General features: G+C 42.6%; 1 protein-coding gene across 2 annotated transcripts in view; it reads right to left on the reverse strand.

Annotated features, from left to right (window-relative positions):
- Positions 1-24,742, reverse strand: part of Fam13a (family with sequence similarity 13 member A) — a 94,107-nt gene that overhangs the window by 16,267 nt on the left and 53,098 nt on the right. For both annotated transcript variants that reach the window (XM_042273387.2, XM_042273386.2), the window contains 8 exons: positions 24,217-24,293; positions 23,190-23,232; positions 14,663-14,810; positions 5,927-6,131; positions 5,330-5,468; positions 4,643-4,724; positions 3,651-3,871; positions 2,886-2,969 (listed from right to left, as the gene is read on the reverse strand). In XM_042273387.2, the coding sequence (XP_042129321.2) occupies positions 2,886-2,969; positions 3,651-3,871; positions 4,643-4,724; positions 5,330-5,468; positions 5,927-6,131; positions 14,663-14,810; positions 23,190-23,232; positions 24,217-24,293 (999 nt within the window). The remainder of the gene's footprint in view (positions 1-2,885; positions 2,970-3,650; positions 3,872-4,642; positions 4,725-5,329; positions 5,469-5,926; positions 6,132-14,662; positions 14,811-23,189; positions 23,233-24,216; positions 24,294-24,742) is intronic.

The raw sequence follows: 24,742 nt of genomic DNA on the forward strand, positions 1-24,742 counted from the left end.
TACTAGGTTAGTCAACGTGGTTTTGAAACACAGAGTTAAAATATACCAGCGAGGGAAAGAATTCAGAAGAAACCGGAAGCATTGGTCAAGCAACCTAGTCTCTCCCTCTGCACATTGATTATGAATGGTGATATGGGGGAGGGGGCTTCAATTATTTGTTATATTTTTCTGTGACATCGTTCTTTTGAAGACTTCCAACACTCTTGTTGAAAAGGGCGCACTTCAATAATAGCGCACACAGAACGATAAGCCCACTTGCCTTTGTATGCTACACATGTCCATCTACAGCGTGCTCCGTTAAAGCAAACAGCTTTGCTGAGAGCTGCGTAGCACATGACTGTTTGGCTATGATCCTGGTGGTCAATGGCCTGTTAAATTGGAATCTGCAGACTTAGAAAAAAAAAAAACAACCCACGAGTTCTGAGTCTATTTTATGAGATAAAGGAACTTGGAATGACAGCTGAGCACCGGAAATGTATGTACTTTTTGTGTAATTGTGTTTATGTTTAGGGTTTAACTATAGCAGAAATCTAAGAAATAAAAATTTACGTTGATTTTCAGATTGGGCAAGTTTGCTTTTTTTTTTTTTTTTTTTTTTTTCTGAGGAGGTTAGAGCATTGTGACTCAGAGAGAGGCAGACAGACCTGGGAACAGAGATAAATGACATTCATATTTGTTCTCTACCTTGTGAGATGCCTGAATCTTGATCTATCTGAAATGGAACACTAAAACTTTGTATTCTTAATAACAGGCAGGTAAGAAGAGTATCCTCTTCACCCCACTGTGGTCATCTAATGTCAAGGGCAGGAGAGATAGAACACATGACTATAGCCGCGGTGAGAACCGTCATTTACTAAGCAGTCCCAAAGCTGCTATTTCACGTCCTCTGTTTTGAGCTTACAGGTCAATATATGTATAAATGTCTCTGTGTGTCTCTTTTTCTTGCCATGACAACCCATCACAGATATCTATCAACCAAATACCAAGAGCTCAAGTGGTTACTTAAGGAGCACGAGGTGTCTACCAAGATGAATTCCTACAATTCTGAGGCTCATGGTGTCTGCACTGTGGAATGAGATAGAGATAGAATGAAAATCTTCTCAGCTGAAAGCCATGAAAAAACAAAAACAGCAGCAGCAGCAACAACAAAAATCCCTCCACCACACAAACCAGTGAAGCAACAATGAGGGTTGTTCCTCTTAGAATGCAGCTGTGTGCCCTTTCTGGCCGGAGACCCCGGCCAGGAAGCTTTTGACGGACTGTCAATATTCCAGCTAGAATCCATCCATGCAAGGGAAAGAGCTACGCAAAGGGAAAACAGTGTCACAGAAGCCCTCTAGTGGCCACAAGTTCCACACTTGGGATTCTGAGCTGCCGTTGGCAAAGGGGCCCTTCTCTGCTCACAACAGCTCAATTCTGCTTCTCATGGTCCTGAATACTCCAGGACAGAAGGACAGCATTTCACAATCTTTGAACTCTGGAGCACTTACTATTTGGTTCAGTGCCTTCAAATAAAAAAAAAAAAATCTAAAGCCAAACTTGGCTGAACCATGAACATTATCCCAGAGTTCTAGTATTTTTCCATTGCCGGAACAGTCCAGCAAAATGAATCAGCACGGGTGCCAGCATTAAAACAAAATAAAACAAAACAAACAACAAAAACCTGATCTGTTGAGAACTAGAATGCAATGGAGAACACCTGGACACCTTCTGTGGCTAGTCCCTGGGCTTACACTGTGTGACAAGTTTTGTGCCAGTCACTGAGGATTAGGTTCACTATTAGGTAAACAACACCCAGAATCCTCACCCCTCCTCACCCCAGCCCATGACTGGAGGGATAGTTCTGTGGTAGAGGGTTTGCCTAGCCCCTGAAGAACCCGGTCTAGTACTGTGCCTTGTTTAAAAAGGAGCTTAATATATCATTCTGGAAGCTTCTGCACTGAAAAGAGAGTATCATTTAGGAGAAAAGATTAAATTAATTCATTAAATTAGTAGTTATGATAGAGTGGAGGAAGAGTCCCGGGTTTGGGGGCTTTGTGAAAATCCATGAATCTAAACTTCATGCTTCCTGCCTGGGGGAACTGCTGTTGCTGTTGCATTTTTTTTTCCCTTTGGTTTTGGTTTTTGTTTTTATTTTTTGAGACAGGGTTTCTCTGTGTAGCCCTGCCTGTCCTGGAACTCACTCTGCAGACCAGGCTGGCCTCAAACTCACAGATATCCACCTGCCTTTGCTTCCTGAGTGCTGGGATTGAAGGCATATGCCACCACACCCCGACATTTTTTGTCAACTGTCTGAAAAGAAGATTATGAAGAGTAATAGACAACAAAAATATCTAAGTCCCCCAAGGAAGAGAGCAGAAGCCTGCCTCACTACTGGCTTCCCTAGAGCTAGCAAGAAACACGCAACACATGCTTGCTAAATGCCAAGCCACTTCAGATGCTTCCTGATATGATAAAAAGGCAAAACTGCATTATGGACTCCACACTTTGGGTTCTACACACCGACAGGAATCCTTTAGAAATGCTGGCTGTGTCCTGCAGCGCAGAGTAACAGTTTTATGACAGATGTTCAAGCTTAGTCCCTTTAAAATATGGCTGTGGAAGCTTACAGTTACCTGCAGCTTATAGTTGGCTGACTTGGGCAGGAGGTCACTTTCTTTCAGAATTTTATGCACTCTATACTCTCCCTTCCATCCTTTACCTCTCTTCACTTTCAAGAGGATATTAGCAACTTAAGTTTACTTGCAGACTAATGTTTGTTGGGATTCAATTAAGTTCAAGGTCTAATACTTTTGAAGGCCCTACTTCCTGGATGGCACTAAATTGTAGAAACTTTCCTGAACCAGACAACTGACCCTCATGAGAAGGTTTGGTACATCACATACCGGCCTCCCGTGGATGCTTTCATAGTACAGAAGCGCTTTCTGCAGGGCCACTTTCTCATTGGCAATCTGGTCCTTGGTCATATCCTGTGTAAACACAGTGGTAAGAAATAAAACATGGGAAGTACATTTGAGCACATCCCACCTTCTTTATTTTGCCAAGCACATCTAAAGGAAGGGTTAAACTGCTCTGCCCAAAGCTCACATAGGAATGAGGGAGCCTCTTGACCTCCCACCAGAAACATAGAGTGCACAGCACCATTGTCACCAGCTACCTGGAACACCCACATGGCAGGAAAGACCCACTGAAGACATGGACTGACTTCAATGGGTCCGGCAATAGCTGCAGTTATCGGATACATGCTCTTAAAGATTTGAGTATAATCCCTCTACTCAGAGAGTCAAGCCATCTATTAACCTCAATAAGTCCATTCTGTTGTGGAGTCAAAAGAGCAATCTGCTTTCAATCAGTAGTCAGAAACCAAAGTACCCACAGGTGAAACACTCCGGCTTTTATAAAAGGTATCATTGTGCTTGTTGGGATTCATGTGACATGCCCTGTCCCTTGTCCTCTTCCCCCTTTCACTGGGCGTAATGTTGTCATACCAGGAGACAGCAGAGGAGAGGAACTCCTGGCTGGGAAGCGAGCTGAGCGGGAGGTAAGTGTGGTAAAGATATCAGTAGCCATCTGCATGGCCTGTGTTCTCATAATGCTGGCTGCACTGGCTTAGGATGGGCGTTCCCCCAGGCTCCCTAACAGCATCATACCTTAATGTCCTCAGGACGGCTAGACTCCTCTCGCTTCTCTTGGAGCTTCCTCTGTATGCATTCCAGTGTAGCTTCAACGCTGGGCCTGATGGCTTTATCCACCAGTTCTTGCTTCTTCTCATCTTCCTTTTCTAGCTGGGAACCAAAGCTCTTGGGGAGCGTATTGCTTCGTTGCCGTGTCCTGGGGGTGAGGCCCTCTTCAGAGATCTTTAGTTTTGACTCTAGGCAATTAGATTTGGAAACAGAGATCCATGAGGCTGAGGTTTGTGGGACCCAGATTGCTTTAACTGCCATGCCAATAACTGCTTAGCTCTGACTTCTTTTCAGAGAGTATTGAATCATGGTGTAAGAGAAAATCCCTGGATCATTACACAAACCAAACTAATAGGCTCTTCCTGGATCTTCAGAAATGTTTCCCAAACTCTAATTCCTAGGAAAGTGTTAGCTTTTAGCACCTGATTTTTGGCTACATAGGCTTGGGCTCTGAGTTCAGAAACGAACAGTTTCAATGCATTCTCTTAGTGCATATAGATGTGCTGGCCTAAAACCAGACACTGACAGCTCTTTTTCATCCAATCTACATGCCCCGTTTTATTTATTCCATTTAGTTGTTTCTGTGACCAGCCCCTAAATACAGCAAGCTGTCTGAGGGAAAGGGCCCTCACTCTTCTCACAAATTCAACTCTGATGAGATGCTAACATTCCAGCAAGTGCACCTTTAGATTAAACTGCTGCTTCAGAAGTATTGATGTGAAACCATCCTTCTAGGAGAAGTGTGTGGAAATGAAGGCAGGTTGAGGAATTCATATCTGGCCTGGTCTGGTTTGGTTTGATGTGAGGCTGTAAAAAGTGTTGGGATGAAGACCTGGGAGAACTGGGAAGTGTCTTCCGGCCCGGGGCACCCCAATGATGACACTCAGAAGGACCCACGGGATTTGGCTCCTGGTTTGTTCCACATCAGACTCTGCCAGTGGCTGCACAACTTCACTTACCTTTAAGCTGTTTCCGGAATTTGGCCAAGTCATTTGTCCATTTCAGAACCTCTGGGTTGGCGGCTTTATCGCTGTGGGAGGGCTTTGAAAAGAAAGTCTAGAGTAAATATGTTACTGCTAATTTCTGATACTCCCACAGACTTCCTTAAGGGCAAAATAATGGACCTTTATGATCATGGACTCCTGTGAGGTCCATATCTCCTTTTCTACTATTGGCATGTTTCAGCTTATGAGGCTAATGGGGAAGAAAGTGACAGGGTTTGTGGGCTTACACTGCAGTCCCTTAGGAAAATCCCCTCTTGTCCCTGGCTTGGGAAACTAAGACAGAGCCAACAGTGGAGGGAGCCCGCAAGGAGGAAACTGTAGAAGATAATCTTGAATTAAATTTCAGCTCAACAAATAAAATGCCCTTCTTTATCAGCTTCTGGTATCCTTTACATCAGTGGTCCTCAAGTTTCCTAATACTGTGACTCTTCGATACACGTATGGTGACCCCCAACCATAAAATTATTTCATTGCTACTTCACAACTATAGTTTTGCTACTGCTATGATTCATAATGTAAATATCTGATTATGTGGGATATTTGATATGTGACCTCCAAGGGGGTCATGACCCACAGGTTGAGAGCCACTGCTCTACATGCTGAAGGGTGTGTTGGGGTGAGGGGAACCCACAGAGAACTCACTCTGTACTTCCTCTCCTCTTCAAACCTGTCCTCAAACTTGCGGATCTTCTTTTTAAGGGTCTGGATCCTTCGGGTGAGCTGCACAGGTGTCAGGTCCTCTTGCTCATCATCGTAGGACCCAAGGGAAGAGCTTCTCCGCCTGTAAAGAGCATGGTCTGGGTTAGCAGCCCCGTGAAGAACCAGTAATTACGGGAAGGGCCACTGGGGTATGAGAGAATGAAAACATCTTCTCCCTTTTGATAAAACCAAGTGGATGGGTGCATTTTCTGACTGGGAGTTCTGCATATACCGCCTGTTAAATAGGTCTGTGTTTCTCTCACTTCCGCTTACGTTATCAGAGCAATCTGAAACTGACTGTAAGACTGAATGTTAAATTTGAGAGCGCTTTAGAAAGGAGGCGCTAAATTGGAATTCAAAATGAGATCTGCAGTTGGGCCATAGCTCAGGTGGAAACTCCAGCACAGCTTGTGTACTAGGATAGAGGTGTGTCTTTGCACAGATTCCCGCCTTAAGTTTTACAAGAGGGCCAGCCATCAGTGGGCTAGCCCTTCCCTCTGTTCCAGTGTCATGTGACTGGTGAAGTTGCTTGGAACATACCTCATGAAAGAATGGGAATTTGGCGGAGATGGAGGTACTTCTGTGTCATCCAGGTACTGCCTGCTCTGCCCATAGGCATAGAACCTGGGGGACAGCATGGGGTCGCTGTCCTCATCCAGAAGCTGGTGAATCAGGCGCCCAGCCTGGGGGGAGAGGCGGGCTTCGTCAGAGTCCACATTCGCTTGCTGCCAGGAAGGCAGGGGCTCTGGAAAACAGATGTGGTTTAAGAGGTGAACACTGTTCTTGAAGGCCTCATTATCCAGGTGTCCTGAATGCTCTAGGTTACTACCCACTGAGTGGTTTCTCACTTCAGATCCAAGGTCCAGAGTAGGCACTATGCCTAACTGAAATCACCACTGTACCTCATGCCCACCACCTGCCTTTATCTCCATTCTTACTTCTTTCAAAACAGAATTTGCTAGGGCTGCCCTGAGGAACAGCCTGTAAGGTGTATATCCAATTGTGTCTAATTCCAATTTCCCCAACAGGTGAGTGAAACATTTCCAATCAGGAGCACCACCGAAAGAGTGATGAGTGTCAGGGAGGGTGCACATAGAACTATGACAATTCTGATGACTAAGGAGCCATGCTAGACTTGTGAGATACTATTTACCAAGGGTTTACAGTCTCTGTGTGGGTCATTTGGGAAGCCTTCCCCCTGTGCCTCTGCCTAGCACATGGGATTAGCATGCTTCTCCCTGTGCTTCTCTGCCTAGTACACGGGATTAGCATGCTTCTTTCTGTGCCTCTCTGCCTAGTACACAAGATTAGCATGCTTCTCCCTGTGCCTCTCTGCATAGTACACAGGATTAGCATGCTTCTCTCTGTGCCTCTCTGCCTAGTACACGGGATTAGCATGCTTCTCCCTGTGCCTCTCTTCATAGTACACAGGATTAGCATGCTTCTCTCTGTGCCTCTCTGCCTAGTACACGGGATTAGCATGCTTCTCTCTGTGCCTCTCTGCCTAGTACACGGGATTAGCATGCTTCTCCCTGTGCCTCTCTGCCTAGTACACGGGATTAGCATGCTTCTCCCTGTGCCTCTCTGCATAGTACACAGGATTAGCATGCTTCTCCCTGTGCCTCTCTGCCTAGTACACAGCATTAGCATGCTTCTCCCTGTGCCTCTCTGCCTAGTACACAGCATTAGCATGCTTCTCTCTGTGCCTCTCTGCCTAGTACACAGGATTAGCATGCTTCTCTTTGTGCCTCTCTGCCTAGTACATGGGATTAGCATGCTTCTCTCCGTGCCTCTTTGCCTAGTACACAGGATTAGCATGCTTTTCCCTGTGCCTCTCTGCATAGGACACAGGATTAGCATGCTTCTTTCTGTGCCTCTCTGCATAGCACACAGGATTAGCATGCTTCTCCCTGTGCCTCTCTTCATAGTACACAGGATTAGCATGCTTCTCCCTGTGCCTCTCTGCATAGTACACAGGATTAGCATGCTTTTCCCTGTGCCTCTCTGTATAGTACAAAGGATTAGCATGCCTCTCCCTGTGGTTTGCATTTGTAATTTCAGAATTTGATGCCTGGAACCCATATGGTGGAAGGAGAGAACCAACTCTTCAAGCTGTTCTCTAAGCTCCACATGTTCGCTGTGGCACAGGTGCAACACACCCCCTGCCCTGTACAAAATAAATAAATAAATATTAAAAAAGAAAGCTTTAAAACTATATCCAAAAGATTTCAAAGTAAATCTTGTATGGCATGCCATTTTCCACTTATAATACTCTGCACTGGGAGCGTCAAATGCACTTGCCATTCAGTGATCTCCATAAAGCTAATTAGTACTTGCCATGACCTTAGCTTCTGGGATGCCTAGAATTTGAAGAAGCGAACACCTAGCTGCTCATTCAACTGTGAAGCTTGAAAATGTATGCAGCTATATAGAATAAATGTGCTTAAGCTTTGTATCTAGAAAGACAAGATTGTAATCCCAGAATGTCAGAGCCAGGCTAACTGCATTCTTAAAACCTCTCATTCTTGGTACATGTTTAGAGTAACCGAGGGAAACAGGTAACAAGTATCAAGATACAAATCCTTAACTCACCTCATATACAGAGTATTTAAGTGAAGGTCCAGACATGACTGACAAGCAGGCTGACAAACATGTATACACATGTTCATCTATACACATAAACACACACACACACACACACACACACACACACACACACATGCACACACACACACACCAGAGTGCACACACTTCAAAGCTGCCCAAATGATTCAAGTGCCCCCATGATCACCAAGTTTGAGAACTACTGATTCCAGACTGCTGAGAGATAAGGCTACTGGGATCTGAAGAAGTTAAGAACCAGCCCCCAGGCAGTGAGAAGAGTGAGTCTGCCCTCTTGCCTTCTAACTTCTAAGTCAGTGCTTTGTTTTAGAATGTGCCAGAACTACAAAATCAGTGATGACCGCCTAAAGCTCAGGAAGACTTCACAGCAAAACAGGAAAGCTAAGCATGCTCACCTGAAATACTAAGTCATAAAGAACAAGGTTTGAAAAGTTTAAAGGAACTCAAGCTATCTGAGAACACAGATAAATACTTTGAAAAATAAAAAATATTCAAGGGGCAAAAAAAGTCCTGTTTATTGAGTCTCAAAATATGGGGCAATTCATGTGGCTAACCCTGGACACAACCATCTCATTCTTTGGATGAATGGTATCGGTCTCTGTCGGCAAAGTAGAAGGTTTAGGACTGAGCAGCTCAACCAACATAAAAGGATGAAAAGCACCAGGAAAGGAGAGAGCCAGGACAAGGGAAAATCTGGGGGAATCATAAAGTTTAGTGTTAAGTTGCAAAGGATGAGACTGTTAAACTGACCAGACTGTGTCTCCCATTTCCTAAGACAAAAATGAACTCAGGTCAGACTGGGAGAGGGTTAAGACAGCCTAAGCAGCCATGCAGCTGGCCATAGGCTCTCTACAGAGGAGTAAACAATTAAGGGGAGTGAGAGCTGTTTTGGAGGGATGTGAGACTTTGATATAACAAAGTATGATGTTGATATTGGCACAAGAGCGTGCTAGTTAGTTGGACATTTCTATTCATCAAGAAAAAAGAAATAGAGTTTGAAAAGATCTTACTTTTGATCCTGACACCCTCAATTTGAATTTTAATCCAGAAGAATACATTTTCTAAAATGAAAACGTCTTTGAGTTTTCCACCATTTGGTCTCTATGATCATGAATTCATTATAAACAGACTGAATTAAAAGTGGTGCTTGGCAGCTAACCTGAAGCCATCTATCCATTCTTTTGTTTGATATAGCTTTATTTTGTGTCTTGGTCATGAAGCAGTCAATTCAATGACAAACAAAACAAAAACAAGTAAACTAGAAAATCCAAATACATCCTTTCCTAGAATTACCAATGTTGAATAGGAAATAAAATGGCTGAGGAAATTGTAGCATTTTCCCACTGAAGCACATAGGTAGGGTAGATGAATCCATTATTGAAAGATTAGAGATGTAAAGTTATTATGAATTTCAGCTTTAACAAAATAGAGGACTGTCGCATCATTGGTCTGCAGGTGGAACAGAAATGGAGAGTTTCCCGCTCCTGCGACATGGAACACTTACATGAGTGTCGTCCTTTTTTTCTGTTCTATGCAGTCTCAAATGTAAAGGATCCCATTTCAGAAAGTCACAAACTGACATGTAGCATGAATCACATATACTAAAGAGTCAATACAGCCAGTTCCACATTTTAGTCTGAAATATTCTAGCTAACATTTGCTAATATTCACCCAACTAGGCAGCCAGGCAACTTCCCTAAATAGCGTGAAACATAGTATATGCAGTTTCATTGCTTTGTAGAGAGCCAGTTTTGAGGATGCACCACCAGCCATTTCTAACGGCTGCTTGACAAGTATTTTAGATTTAGTAACTCTAGAGCATTGAAACAAGGATATTGCAAACATATTCAAAGGGACAAGAGAAAAGATGCAAGGCTTCACACTTGACTCTTCTCCCACAGCAGGCCATAAAGTGAGCACATTTTCATTTTCAAATAAAACTCCCTTCAGTACACTCACAATAAACTCTAGATATAATCATGACTCTTTTTTTTTATTATTAAAAAACTAATTCATTCAGGTCATTTGACATCATATCAGGTCATCAGAAATAACAAATATAAAAGCTGTGTTCCTGCTATCTAAGTGATAAGAATGGGTTCTGAGGAGTCTTAATTCAGATACCGCAGTCCACAGGGGCATCGGGGGAAAGAACCCATGAGAGGAAGGACTTCACCTCCGAGCAATGCTGGTGCAGGGCATCGAGACAGCTGCACTCTGTTATCTGGCTGGAGCCATTGTCTATATAAAAGAAACTGGTGATTGGAATGACTTACTTATAAGAAATCTGGATGAAATTAAGGGAGATGATATTTTCCACGCTTCTTTTTCCAACTATGTTATTTAGAGCCATTACTGTTTGGCACAATGTCATAACTCTCCTTTTAGCTGTTCAAAGAGGTGCTTGTACATCTCAGACATGGAAAGACAGAGGTCACAATGGAGGGATTACTTTCATAAATTCTTTTTAGTGTCCCATAACCTTAGAACAATGGTAGTCTTACTAAATTGTTCAAAAAGTCTTTCACTACCAGATTTATAAGGAACCTCAGCAGTCAGCTGTGTCACGGCCAGATTTGATTTTTTTTTTTTAAAGCTCATGCATCTGTTTTGCTTCTATCTGCAAAGTTAAGAAGCAGGTCCTCAACTGGTCTGCTTAAATTATTGGACAGAATAGGGCCGATGACTTCAACCAATAGGAACAATGCTCTTCGAGGGGCTGACCTAGTGGTTTACCCATTTACACATAGTTTCTTCTGCTTGCTTGTTTTTTTTCCAGACATGGTTTCTCTGTGTAGCCTTGGCTGTCTTGGAATTCACTCTGGAGACCAGACTGTCCTCAAACTCACAGAGATCTGCCTGCCTCTGCCTCCCGAGTGCTGGGATTAAAGGGGTGTGCCACTGCTGCCCCGCTTCACATAGTTTCTTAATCAGTTACTAATGCACCACCCTGCCTGTCTTCCGTTCCTCACATGCCTCAGAGACAGCTATCACCAAGACCCTGCCAGGTGCCCAGCTGCTCTCTCTTCAAGTGCGGCATTTCCTGGGCCAGGGTCTGGCTTACTACAAAGAAAGGAATGGAGGTTAGTGTGAATGGGCAGCACTTGGCAAATACATGAGGACCTGCTTAGTATTATTGATTTTGCTTCTTTGAAAAATAATTAATTCTTTGAGAATTTCATACAAAATATTGGCTGAATTTCCCCTCAAAAGTATATTTTAGAGATATTTGTGGAAGAGAAATGAAGTAATATTTACATGGTACCCATAGGATGTGGAAGACAGCAGGTATTAGCTCATTTAATCGTTGCTGTTGTTGTTATACCTAGTTAAGGACAATGGAATCAAGGCAAAATGGAGACAGATTTTCTAATTTGCCCACAGAGCTGATCAAGCAGCAGAGCCAGGATTTGACCCAAGAATTTGGTTCTTATCTGCTTTATGTGATGGGATGCCTGATTAGTATTGTTTGGGCATGAGCGAGAAGTTAGGAGATGCTCAGCTTTCTTAATTGTACAATGGAAGGGTTCAGCTGGAGATCTTCTAAGATCGCTTGCTTCTCCATGATTCTTCCAAAATACTTTTTTTTTTTTTTTAACATGGATGAATTGATTGATTGATTGTGTTTGTGTGCACTGTGGTGTATATGTGGAAGACAGAGGACAACTTTGGGGACTTGGTTTTCTACTTCCACAATGTAAGTTCTAGGGCCTGAACTCAGGTCATCAGACTTGGTGACAAGTGCCCTTACCCACTGAGCCATCTTGCCAGCCTCTTTTTATGACACTTATAGAGAATTTCTCTCCAAAATTGTTGTCCATTGTAATTAATAAGTGAGAAAAACTAAGTGTTTTGTGACCTTTAAAAAATGTCCTATTAGCTATTTGTGGTGGTCAACACCTGTAAACCCAGCACGTGGAAGGCTGAGGTGGGAGGAACTTGAATTCAAGGCCAGCCTGTGCTATAGGGTCTCATTGTGTAGCACAGGCTAGCCTCAAAGTTGTGGTGATTCTGCTGCCTCAGTCTCCCCACTTTGGGATCACAAGTGTGAGCTACCATTCTCAGGTCAAAGTGCTCTTTACACCTAATTTCAGGGCAAATAAAGTACAGTTGTATGTTTAAATCTCATACAAATCTGCATGCATGGGACTTAGTAACATTTTAATTACACAGTCCTAATTACCTTTCAGCATTAGAATAGTGCCTTTGATTTGTGTATCCACTTAACTTTGAAGACTTGAAACCCTGACACCAAAAAGAATAATGGCATGGTAGATTACATAATGTGTCTTAAAATATGAAGGCACAGTTGATTACAGGCCAGCAAGCGGGATGAGATGGGCCCTATGTTCACCTCTCAAGGGTTCCACTCTGGAGACTATGGAATCTACTTACTGTTTCAATCTCCTTCATTGTTCCCTGGATTCCTAAGCTTAAGAACTTGGAGAGCATTATTTCCCAGACACACGCTGCTCCAACCACACCCATTCATGCCACCCTAAATCAGCTGACCCTTCCTGGCTACACACCAGACTGTGACCAACGACACGGGCCAGCGAGCAGGCTCGCAAACACAGAGTGTCCCTCCACACAGTGACTTTGGGGCTGTTGGAGGCTCAATGTGGCCATGGGTTTGTGCAGTCCGGTGATTATTGCTTCCATCTCCGCATTTTGCTGCCTTGCTTTGGTGTGCACAACTTAAACCAGTGTCAAGCTACTTGCCACTAGAAAAACACCTTCTCATGCATCACTGAAGCTATAAACAAGATGACTTTCTAGCCACCGAATTTATCGTTGTCATTTTATCTAGCTTTACGCATTTGGTTCCTTTATTTTGACTATACTTACGGCCATGTTCCTGGTATAAAGCTATTTGGAAATTAAAATAGGTCATTTTAAAAAGGTTACTGAGAGCAATAAACAAACAGCCAAAATGACCTTGAAAAATAAATCCCTGTAGATTTGAAAGGTGTAGAAGTTCAACAACAAATGCCAATGTAATGGGAAAAAAGAATAGTCGTGACAATTTGCATGAAGCCAAAGTCTCGTGCTCCAAACAGCCTGTAAAGCGCATTTTCCCAATAACCTTTTAGAAAATATCCTGCTCAGCCTTTCAAGGAAGAGGCTGGTTCCTCCATATTTTTATTCTCTGCAGAATAATTCTTTAAAGTAATAGAATGGTTTCTAAGAAACTCTAAATTGACTTTCAACCACTCTGGAACGCGTGTCCAGCTTTATTTTAGGCTATGTATGTAGAGAGAGAAATTTGAATTTATGATTAACCAAGAGAAATAATCAAACCAAGTCCAGTCCATTTCAGGGGAGGGGCAGGAAGCAGCTGCAGCTCATTTGAATTTTGGCTCCAATTTCTTCTTATTATTTAAAATCTATAAGATAGGCTGTATCACTGAAATTCAAACTCATTTATTTATTTTTGCTTTTGCTATTATGTGGGCAACAGTGAGCACTCTGAGACTCTTGCGGGTAGAGAAGGCAGGTTGTTGTGAATTTATAGATTAAAAAGACACATGATTATTTCAAAGTGGGCAGAAATGAACGATAAACCAACTGATATCCAGACATAGATCACTTAAATTTAATATGACATGAAGCAAGTCAACCGTGCCCTCTTTTGTTCTCTGAATATTTTGAGCTGGGATGATGTGACAAAATTTCAGATCTGCTGCCTAACTGCATGAAAATATCCAGAATGGGTTTCTTAGATTACAGGAGGGAAAATGAAAATAAAACAGTCTTTCACAAAGCCCCGCAGGCCAGGACGATAACTAGGTCAACTTTTCACATGTGGGCTTTTCAGACGGACTTTGATCATTGGGTGGAAACAGAGGGGTGGGTCTGGATAGCGGGCTGGGCACACCAGCACTAGCAGGGCTGATTTTCATAGTCGTGATCCTCTGCTAAGTCATGACGCTGTGGCCTTCAGAAAGTCACTCTATCGAGCGCGGACATGGGTTTGAGTGTAGACAGAGGGATAAAGAAGGCACCTTGATTGGAACTGCTGCCAGGCCCTCTCTGACAGAGTTTTGATAAAGCTAACTTCTTCCTCAAAGTAAATTTCTGATGTTTTCACCAGACATCTCTGGGGGAAAAAAAAAATCTAAAACTATATTTTCAGCAGTCAGTGTTCTCGTTAGTGTGTATTAACCTGATTGTTTTTTTTTTTTTAATGCATACATTAAAAGATAGAAGAAAAGCGAAGAAAAACATCTTCCTTGACAACTTGGAAGGTGTACTGCAGAAAGTGAGTGATGTAGCGGGGTGACTGGTAGGTAGCAGGGGGGCAGCTGAGGCATGGGGGTGGTGGATGAGGTAGTGGGTGGCCGGCTTTCTGGGGCATACCACAAGCAGGGGCAGCATGCTTGGTGGGTTAAAAATATACTGCAAGGTGCCACCAGGACAAAGAGCATGCCTGTCTTCCTTTCTTGTACTGCAACCACCCTAAGTAACACTAAACACAGCCTGCTCCTGTGCTGCCTGGTAAAGGATTTTCGGTTATTTCTTTATGGAAACCCAGTTTCTTCCGCATGCATAGCTCTTACTCTCGTCCTCACAGGCATGCAGTCACACACCTTGCATGGACTGATATTGATTTTCTTCAGTGCCCAACAATCCAAATGGCAGAGGATCACTTACCTTCCCAGTTCTTCTCATCACACAACGCTGTCAGATCCAACGGGGGCATTTCAGGGACAAAGCTCTCTTGCTGATCATCGGCATCTTGATTCCTCTGTTGTTTGGTGTCAGATATACTGGGATGCTCCTGAATCTTCATTGTGGGGCTCTGCAATAACAGCACAGTGTCCCCCAATAGCTACTGTTCACCAAAATGCAAAAACATTTGCAGCGATTCCACGCCTTCTGAAAGTAACCTCCCCAGCCACAGCTGCTAACACTTCCATTGCAGAAATAAAACCCGGGCTTAGATGCCCCGTGGGCACTATCTGGCTACTCTCACGCAGAAAGCCACTGTCCATCTGCCAGCCTTTAACTTTTCTTCTCGTGGTGGGGGAGAGGCAAGATGATTTCCTTAGGCTGCTCCTCCAGATGACTTCAGGCAGCTGACAGGTCGTGAATGATTACTGACTGAGGCCGTGGAAGGAGGAGAAGGAGTTTATGTTTCTTAAAGGAGCATGGCCCACCAGATGGTAAACAACAACAAAAACCTGGCTCCGGTTGCTAAGGCTGCGGCAGCAACATGGTGTGTCTGGCAAGCAGTGTCTCTGCCTCTTAGGTAAACATTCCTGCAAGGACAGGGGCAGAAGCTGGGGGCACCACACTCCTCTGAGCCCTCAGGCTTAGATCGATTCAATGGGGCTGTTTTCTCTGGAGTGTGGGGAGAACAGACTATTTATGGAGGCGCTCTGGGTATTAAAGTATTGTTGCGCAAATTCAAATGGCTCGGTTTGGTGTTTCATCTCGGCTAGCAGGGAGGAATAGACCCTGAAAACAAGCCAAGGTTACAGGGAGAACAATCTTCCCCTCCCAGGAAAAAAAAAAGTCAGAGCTGGCAAGTCGGTGATTTGTAATTTATAACTTACAAACATGTAACGGCCAGTTGTTTTTCTAATTATTCATGTACCTTAAAGCTACATTTGGCTCTGCCATAGGCAGCACGGACACCTGGTTAGGAGGGGAACCTTTGCTAAAAGGCAGATATTTATGCTGAATGCTTCTGTGTGTATGTTTAAAATAGCACTTAAATTAATTCTTTTGCATCAACATTGTCTTGGTTTACCTTGTTCTCCTGGCATATTGTAAATGAAGCTGTTCTGTCTCTTACTGCTTTCATAAAACCATAAATGACTGTGCTTAAATCGTTTTACTCAAAAATGTACTTTTCCAAGTAGCACAGATCTGCACAAAATATTTTCTTTGGGGTAAATGAACATTTATTTTTAGTTATCCTATTATTAATTGAAAAAAAAAAACCCTAAGAACATCTGGAAATCATAAGTGAATTCACTAATGTAGGAGATGTTGTTATTCTTAAAATAAAGTGCTATTTAAGACTTTCAGTTCCTTTTAGCAGCTATCCGACCCACTTTGAGATCACCAGGGGAATACTCAGTGCTTTTGTACTATTCTGTTTCTACTGAGTGAAGCAAGAAGACTGGCATTTTCTTCACACTGGGAACAGAACAAAACTTCAGTGAGGTAGAGGTGAGTAGCAGCATCACGTGAAGACACCATGGCAACCTTACACTCTAGGGCATTGTGAGCATGTTATCTGTCTATTAAGAAACAGCCACATTACAGAAACCATTTGTTCCTTGAGTTTAGCCTAAGTGGACCAAGGCTGAAGGCATCAATCTAGTACCCAGCTTATAGATGTTTTAGGGACAATCAGTCAAAAGTTGTGTGTAAACATGTGAGTTTGTATGACTATAAATGTGTAAAACAGAGGAATGGAATGTGTATACAGTAAATAACCTTGTAAAGTTCTGGGACAACCTAAGAGGTTCTAGTCAAAGCCTAATCTAATCAGCCAACAACAGAAAAAAGAGAACGGACAGACAGAAGCCACCATTCTTTCTGTTGTTATAAGCCACCATGCAAAGACCAACAAGTAAAACGCCAGGCCCTCAAACTGCTAGCAAGGGGACTAGGAGACACAGTGTGTGTGTGACAGGATTTTAGGTAAAACATGCTATATCGAAAGATGGGACACACTTACGCATCATAAAAAAAAAATCAGCAAACAGAGCCACCAGTGTGTTTGCCGTTGATCGGCAGCAGCAGCAGCAGCAGTTGACTCAGGCAACAGAGGTGGGTGGAAAGGCCGTAGAAGGGGACACGTCACATAGAAGGAAGAGGTGGGCTAGTAAGAAAGCCAGCAAAGCATGGAGGAGCGCCCTGGCCAGGGTGAGAGAAGGAGGTCCAAGGTGGCCAGCCCCAAGGTCAAGAAGGGGCGGACAGATGACCCAAGTGCCAGAAGCAGAGGCAAGGCTGGCAGACTCCATATGCTGGGCTAAGCACAGCATAATTGAGTGTCCAATGGTGCTGCGTGACTCAATGGTTAAGAGCACTGTCGCTCTCACAAAGGGCCCAGGTTCCATTCTCAGTATCTACGTGGTGGCTCCCACTGTCTGTAACTCCAGTTCAAGGGGATCTGAACTCGGGCTGGCTTCCACACCTACTTCACACACATAATACACAGACATCCATGCAGGCCAAAATATCCTTACCCATACAATAAAAATAAGTAAGTCATTAAAAGTTTTAAAAATAAAGACATCATTAGGTCGATGGGGATAAAACAAGGAAAGATGAGCATGATCGACAGTGGATGAGGTGTCTTATTTTATATTGAGTAGACAGAGATGGCCTCTTTTCTACAATGAGACCTAGGCAGAGGTGTGAAGGAAGTGAGGAAATGGGCTGTCACTGGGAAGGGCATTTCAGGAAGGAGGATGTAAGCATATGGAGCTTTGCTCAATGAGGCCTTGCTGTTTTCTATGTGGTTTACAAATAGCAAGCATTCACTGCATCTGAAATCCAGTAAGGACAGGCCACCAGGGTGGGCACCATTCAGTGTGGAGTAGGACATCCTGAATAGAGAGACCTCCATTAACTGAAGCTGATTCTTGGGACGGGGGTGCACACATCCCTCTTCCGTACACCTATCCCAGCTTAAGAAATCATGGACACACTAGTGCAGCAAGCATGCTGTTTCAGTGGGATGCATGCACAGCGTGGCTCTGTCTTGCTGGACTCTGATCCACCCCTGAGGTTGTTGTTTCACTTGTCCTCTGGTCTTAGTAGCCTGAGTCCTAATTCTGGCTCATTGATCTATGAAGCTCAGGTGCTCTCCTGGCCTAGGGTTGCTCAATTGGCAACTGCACAAGAGGGGGGCAATGATGGCGGGTTGCTACTCAGGGGCTGCTCAGGCTCTGTAGCCATGTGCAAGAAGTTAAACTGCTCTTCCTTCCCGTCGGTACCTTGGCGGAGGCCCCTTGTCAGGCAGGCCATACTCTCTAGGAATGCTCATCATAGACACAGCAAATACTGCCTATTTGCTTATCTGTTTCTTCCCCTTGATCATTTGGGTTAACAATGTCAAGGACAGTCTCAAATACCAAAATAGTTTTGGTTTAAATTTTTGTTATTTACACATCAAGTATCTTCAATTAAATTAAAAATAAGTCAATGGCACATGTTTCAACTCAGAAATACTTCATGCTATGATGTGAAGCACACTGAACTTCAAAATGCTGCCTCACATGAATACACAACGAATCTTTGCTAAATGGGATAATGGAGGGCTCGTAGAGGATCCAGTATAGTAGGCAGATCAGGATGGTTTCTGGAGGCAGAGACCTAAGAGTTTAAATAGCAGCTTAGCTTTGTCAAGACCTGTGAGCCAGCATCTCTGGCCTTCCCTTCCCTTCTCTGACACTGGACTTTGCATCTTAGGGTTGTTGTGAGGAACAAAGGGAAAACGTATACAAACAGATTACCCCCAGTGAGGGTAAAGAGATTTCTGTTTCTCCCCCTACTCCTTTCCCCATTCACTTGGCAAATGTTTATTGAATGGGTAGTATGTTCTGGGCAACAGAATTCACAAGTGCATAAGGTATAGAATTCCATGTGGAAGAGAAACATTGAATGTCCAAGGGCCAGTGTTATAGAAGTTATAAAGGGAGAGGGAAGGCTGGCAGAGAGCCAATATAGACAGCTTGTCTCACCTGGGTCTCAGGTGACATTCCACATGCAGGTCCAGGCCATTAACTTAAGGCTTTCGGTCTCACTGTTGAGACTCGAACCTATCCTGTTTGCTCTGCTCTGCCCCCTTCCTTGGCTTCCAATGACAGAATTTGTGTGTCATTCCCTCTCTTTCCCTGGATAGGATTTGGGGACGTAGCTGAGGACTTAGCAGGATGAGGAACAACAACACTAGAGGCTGCTGGACAATGCAGCTTTCCCAGGAAAAGCCAGTCTTAACTGGACACGGGAAACCACCAGCAGTCACTGTTTGGCCGATAATAAAGGAGTGTAGACATAACACATCCCCAAGGTTCTCGTCTGCCACAAGCTCCAGTGGCTTGTGGTGAGCACTGATTGTCCTGTTTCTCAGGGTCAGTGAGAGCTTGGACTTGAGATGGTTGGTGGGACAAGCAACGCTCTGTCTTGCATGGCAAGCCTCAACTTCTTCCTTTCTCCGCTTTTTCTTTTCCTTCTTTTATTTACTTACTTTTTTGAAGCAGGAGGGGAAAAAAGGGAAATAGGCTTCTATGATGAATGTTCTGTTTGTTATCAAAAGTATGCTTCTAATCACTCTTAATCAGTGGGCTTAGAAGGCATAAAGAACATAAAAATGTCTTGAAAGAATTTAACATTTTATTGACCTAGAATTCTGGAATAAAATTATCTCTTTCAGATAATGCAATGCTCTTCATACAGTTAATAATTTTTTGCTCCTCTTACTTCCACAGCAGAGACTCATTATAAGTTTATTGTTTGACTATTTCAGGTTTTATATGAACTGTAACATTTTCACAATAGAAAATTGTTTAGCTTGGGGCTGGAGAGAAGGCTCGGTGATTAAGAGTCCTTATTACTCTTTTTTTTTTTAAATGTACTTTTTTGTTATTAAGAAATTTTCTATTCATTTTACATACCAACCAAAGATCCCCTCCCCTCCCTCCTCCCACCCTCCAGACTTCCTCACCATTCTACCCTCTATTCCCACCTCCTCCAAGGGGTGGGAGTCAGCAGAACCTGATACGCTCAGCTGAGGTAGGTCCAAGCACCCTCCCCTGCATCAAGGCTATGTAAGGTGTCCCACCATAGGCAGTGGGCTCCAAAAAGTCCTCTCATGTCCTAGGGGGCCCCCTGGCAGTGGGATCAGGACCCAACTCTAGGGCAAGAGTGCTTACTACTCTTACAGAGACCCCAAGTTCAGTTCCCAGCTCATCAGGCAGTTCAGAACTGTCTATAATTCCAGTTCTGGGGAGATCTGATGCCTCTGGCCTCCATGGGCATCTGCACTCACAGGCATGTCACATGCAGACATATAATTAAAACAATAAAACTAAACCTTTAAAGAGAAATGCTTAGCTTCCAGAAGGCTTCAACGTGTAGGGCACTTCCATAGTAAGCACAAGTCTAAAAATGTATCTCAGGTATACGTTTTAGAAGAGTGGTAAGGGTGCTTTCTCTTCCAGATACCTGTGCTTTTCAATGAGTTTCAGAAAGAAAGAACAAACACTTTAGGCTCCATGTGTCATAAAACACTCGCCACCTCTTAAGTTACCTCTATTCATTCAGTGCAAGGAAGATATTTTATTAAAGTGCCAACCTCTCCAATATCTGCCCCAAGAAACCCTACTTTCATTTGTAGCATTTTGAAGTGACTCAACTATTTTTTTTAAATTGTGTGTCATTAAATAAAGTCTAATTCAAACCTCAGGAGAAAGGAATGAGTAACTCCTGGTGATCAGTACTTTTCCGGGACTCTCAGAGACCCTCCTCTTGGATAAGTTTAGTTGCATAATTAAAATAAAAATTTAAAGACATGCAATAAAGGTACAAGGTTATGATCATTCTCAATACAGGCTTTGGTACAAGGTATGCTTAAAGCTGCCAATTGATATATGAAAAAAACGAAATCACTGTTATGCCTGCATTTTGACATTAAGAGGCACACTTAGAAGTCTCTGTCTGCTTGTCTGTCCCTACAATAAGGAGCAGCTTTGAGGCTGAGGGTCAGTGTCCCTCATCTGACAGAACTCTAGTCACAAAAACACCTCTCCAACCTCATAGACAGCTGACAGTTTTCACAAAGACTTTGTTGTTTGTTTGTTTGTTTGCTTTTCTAGACAAGGTTTCTTTGTGTAGCCCTGGCTGTCTTGAAACTCACTCACTGTGCAGACCAGATTGACCTTGATCTCTGAGATCTGCCTGCTTCTGCCTCCCCAGTGCTGGGATTGAAGGCATGCACCACCACCGCCTGACCTCAAAGACTTTTAAAGGCCAATGTCAGTGGGAACAAAATCATCTTACTGGAAAATGAAATTTCAAAATGAATTCGTTGTAGGCATACAAATTCTGGCAAATTCTTTAGCATCAGTTTGATGCTAAAGGAGACTTGAAACAAAATAAATAATAGTTAGTCAGAATAATAGTTAGAAAGGGTGAACAAAGTGTAGATTTTTCATTTCCGGGATAGAAAGACTACTGTTGTTGCAGAAGTTTTAGGAAGTGATGTATATGAAATCATAGCATACCAAAACAAGGGAAAGAACATTTAAAATGGAAAACAAGTTTCCCATTCTTTAATAAACAGTAGTAAAACATCCCATCAAAATAGATATTATTTCCAATTGTGTGAATTAGTGTCTTTTTCTTCATTGGTGTGGCTATGATAGAGGATGATCAACAGAGCTTAGCCTCGATTTTTCACTCACCATTTAATTTCTTCTCCTATCCAAAGTGGTCATGACAATGATGTTTATTAATAGCGAATGTTTACAGAGTACTAGCAGTGAGCCAGTTGCTGATTGATGCTACATATGCATGGCACATGTAAGAAGAGGACCTGGCACTCAGGAGAAGAACTTAAGATCTGTCCCAAGATTGTGCTGCGACCCAGAGACATAGGCCACTGTGAATTTGAATGCCATTTGGGATTGTGATTTACTATCATGAAGTTCATTGACAAGACTGCTCTTCTACACTTTATCACAGGACAGAAGACCTCTCTAGGAAGTCAGCATGCTTTAATGTCAAAGGGCGTTCTGTGAGTCAAGGAAGATGGCAGGGAAAAGAAGGAACATGCTCTTTGACACAATCCCTAGCGACAAGACAAGCACCTCGGCCTCTTGCTTTGGTCCTGTGGATATTTGAGTTGGAAATAAGATATAAGGGAATTATCACAGGAGCAGAAGCTTGAATTCAAAGAAGATGATGCAGTCTCCACCTAGGTTATTTTCGGGGAGACAGTTTTGTGATGTAGCTGTCATCCTTCCTGCCTTAGCCTCCTGGGCGCTGGGATTACAGGCATGGGGCACCATGTCCAGCTCTCTATCTAGGTTGATGAAAAAGCATACATGACAAGACCTGAGTAGAAGAAATATAAGAAATCTACAGCATTAGTGGGGAAGTTTTCATTAATTTACAGTGGTTTCATGTGAGTGTGTACTTTTCTAAGGAGAAAGATGCTAAAGATTCCTTGGGGTTTTTGTTTTGTTTTTTGTTTTTGTTTTTGTTTTTTTTTTTTTCTGGTAGAGATCAAGTCTAGAACACTGTACTTGCTATATACATATTCTGCCACTCAGCTACACCACTCACTTCCATCTGGTCCAGCTTTTAGATTCTTAATCTGCTAGACTCAAAGCTCTCTGGGGGCAGTAACTCTAGCTGCAGTTAAATGCCTATTCCCAGCACAGAATATATGGATTTAATATACAGAATTTAATAGACATTGTTGAACAACTCCATTAATAAATTAGGCCAGTCCTCAGTAAGTATTAAGAACTACTCAGCTACAGAGACTGTTCTTTCAATATTATTAGTATATCTACATTTAACAATATTTTGAGAAAAGCTTTAATTTTCCCCATAAACACTAAAATTGACACTGGATCTGGAAGCATTCAGGAGTAGAAGATATAATATACACATATAAATTTAAAATTCAGGCATTAAACTGAACCAGAAATGGGCACAGGAGGAAATGAGTCCTTGAGTCAGGATGGTGCCACCAAGACGACATATGCAAGGACAGGAAAATGAACAAAACTTGGGGATAGGGACACTAGGGAGGTAGAGTTTTCATTCTGTTTTTTACTTAATCTGAAACAAAAGGAACCCCAGTAAGTAACTTAATCTGAATTTATGTTCATTTGAAAACTAATGAGGCAATACTTGTGACAGATGAGTTGAAACTCACTACCTATGTGTTTCATACACTTAAAAGATGCATCAAGTCATAGAAACATCAAACCAGTCACTGTTTTTTTTTTTTTTTTTTAGTAGAAAACCCAGAGAAGAATCGCTGTCTATTACAATTTTTACAAGAAGTAAAACAATCCACCCTCCTTCCTAATCACAGTCCTGTCAGTGACTTCACTGGCTCTCATCAACAGGCTAGTGACATTTCAGAAGCACACTCAAGAACAAGAGCAAAGTTCCACCAGTTACACTTTTGTTAGCTACTCACCTCATAATGCTGAGTATCTCCACCACCTCTTCCATTTTCTTTGCTATCGACAACAGAAAAGTACATAAATTGTCCATTTATTTTATAATCTCTTTTATCTATTCATATTATGATTTTCTTTTAAAAGTAATCAGAGTATCTCTAAATTGAATTCTCATAAAATTCAAAAACAAAATCGAACAGAAAGTTAAGATTTAATAGACAGCCTGGAGATGTACTAATCTTTGGGCATAGCAACACATGTGGAGTCATAGCAGTTTCATGACTGCTTCACAAGATCTGCACAAGCTCAAGAAAGAAAAAAAAAAATCCCAGCATTGATGGGAGTTTGGGTCTGGGGGGTGGAGTGTGTGTGTGTGTGTGTGTGTGTGTGTGTGTGTGTGTGTGTAGGAGGGTACGAGTCCCAACACTAGCTGAGGTACTATATGGCATTTGATAGCTGCTAGGAGACAAAGAGTCAGTTTTATTTAAGGGTGTGATCCATACTCCAGGGCAGTTCCCACATCCAAGAGTATTTAGACAACACACTTGGGTGTGTCTGTCGAGTAAGGGAGAGGGGTGGATCTGGAGAAGTTGGAGGAGAGACGTTGAATATGACCAAAATAGATTTTATGAAAATTTCAAATAATTAATAATAATATTATATCTTGATTTTTCAAGACAAGGTCTCTCTGTGTAGCTGTGGTTGTCCTGAAACTCACTCTGTAGACCTGGCTGGCCTCAAACTCAGAGATCTGCCTGCTTCTGCCTCCTGAGTGCTGGGATTAAAGGTGTGCACCACCACCTGGCAAAACATTATATCCTAAAAATAATGCATGTAGAGAAAAAAAACCTGTAAGAAAATCATACCTGGATGTGATTATTAGCCATAATAATATAGTCTGCATGCCAAATACTCTATTCACAATAAATACACACAATCCTTTCCTCTTACTCTTTTCTGAGTTCTCATAGCTCACACTGCATTTAGTGAAGGAAATCTTTTCATGCCCTTGAAAACAGGGTGAGAAGAAAATTCTAAACTTACCTTTCATTGGACCTCAGTTCAACAGCTTCAGGTCCAGGTCTTTCATGCGACTGCACAGAACTAAGACTTTCCATGTTCTGTAACACAAAACATGTTGTTTGCTATGAGGGAAGGAAAGAAAAACTCAACAGCGTATCATTCTTTCTTTAAAATAGAAAAATCAGGGAAAAATAGATACAGACACACTCTATTAAAATGGTTATTGGCGTAAAGATAAAATGACTCCTATCATCATTTTAACACAGACGACTGATAGTGTAATGGAAAGGGTTGATTGTAACATCCACATTAGCTAAAAAAGCTTTTTGGCTAAAGTGCAAAACTCAGATTGCCAGAAAATCAGGATGGTTTGGAAATCCAATGGAGGAATGACCTCGAATCTAATCAGAACTGATGTAACAGTCGCTGCTCTTTTAATAGCCTTTTCCTGCTGTTGTTGTTTGAGACACAGTCTCATGTAATGTAGGATGCTCTTGAAGTGATCCTCAGACCTCCATCTTGAAAGTGCTAGGATACAGTTGTGTGC

This window comes from Peromyscus maniculatus, chromosome 3 (genome assembly GCF_049852395.1).
Source record: "Peromyscus maniculatus bairdii isolate BWxNUB_F1_BW_parent chromosome 3, HU_Pman_BW_mat_3.1, whole genome shotgun sequence".
In the NCBI taxonomy this organism is placed as follows: domain Eukaryota; kingdom Metazoa; phylum Chordata; class Mammalia; order Rodentia; family Cricetidae; genus Peromyscus; species Peromyscus maniculatus.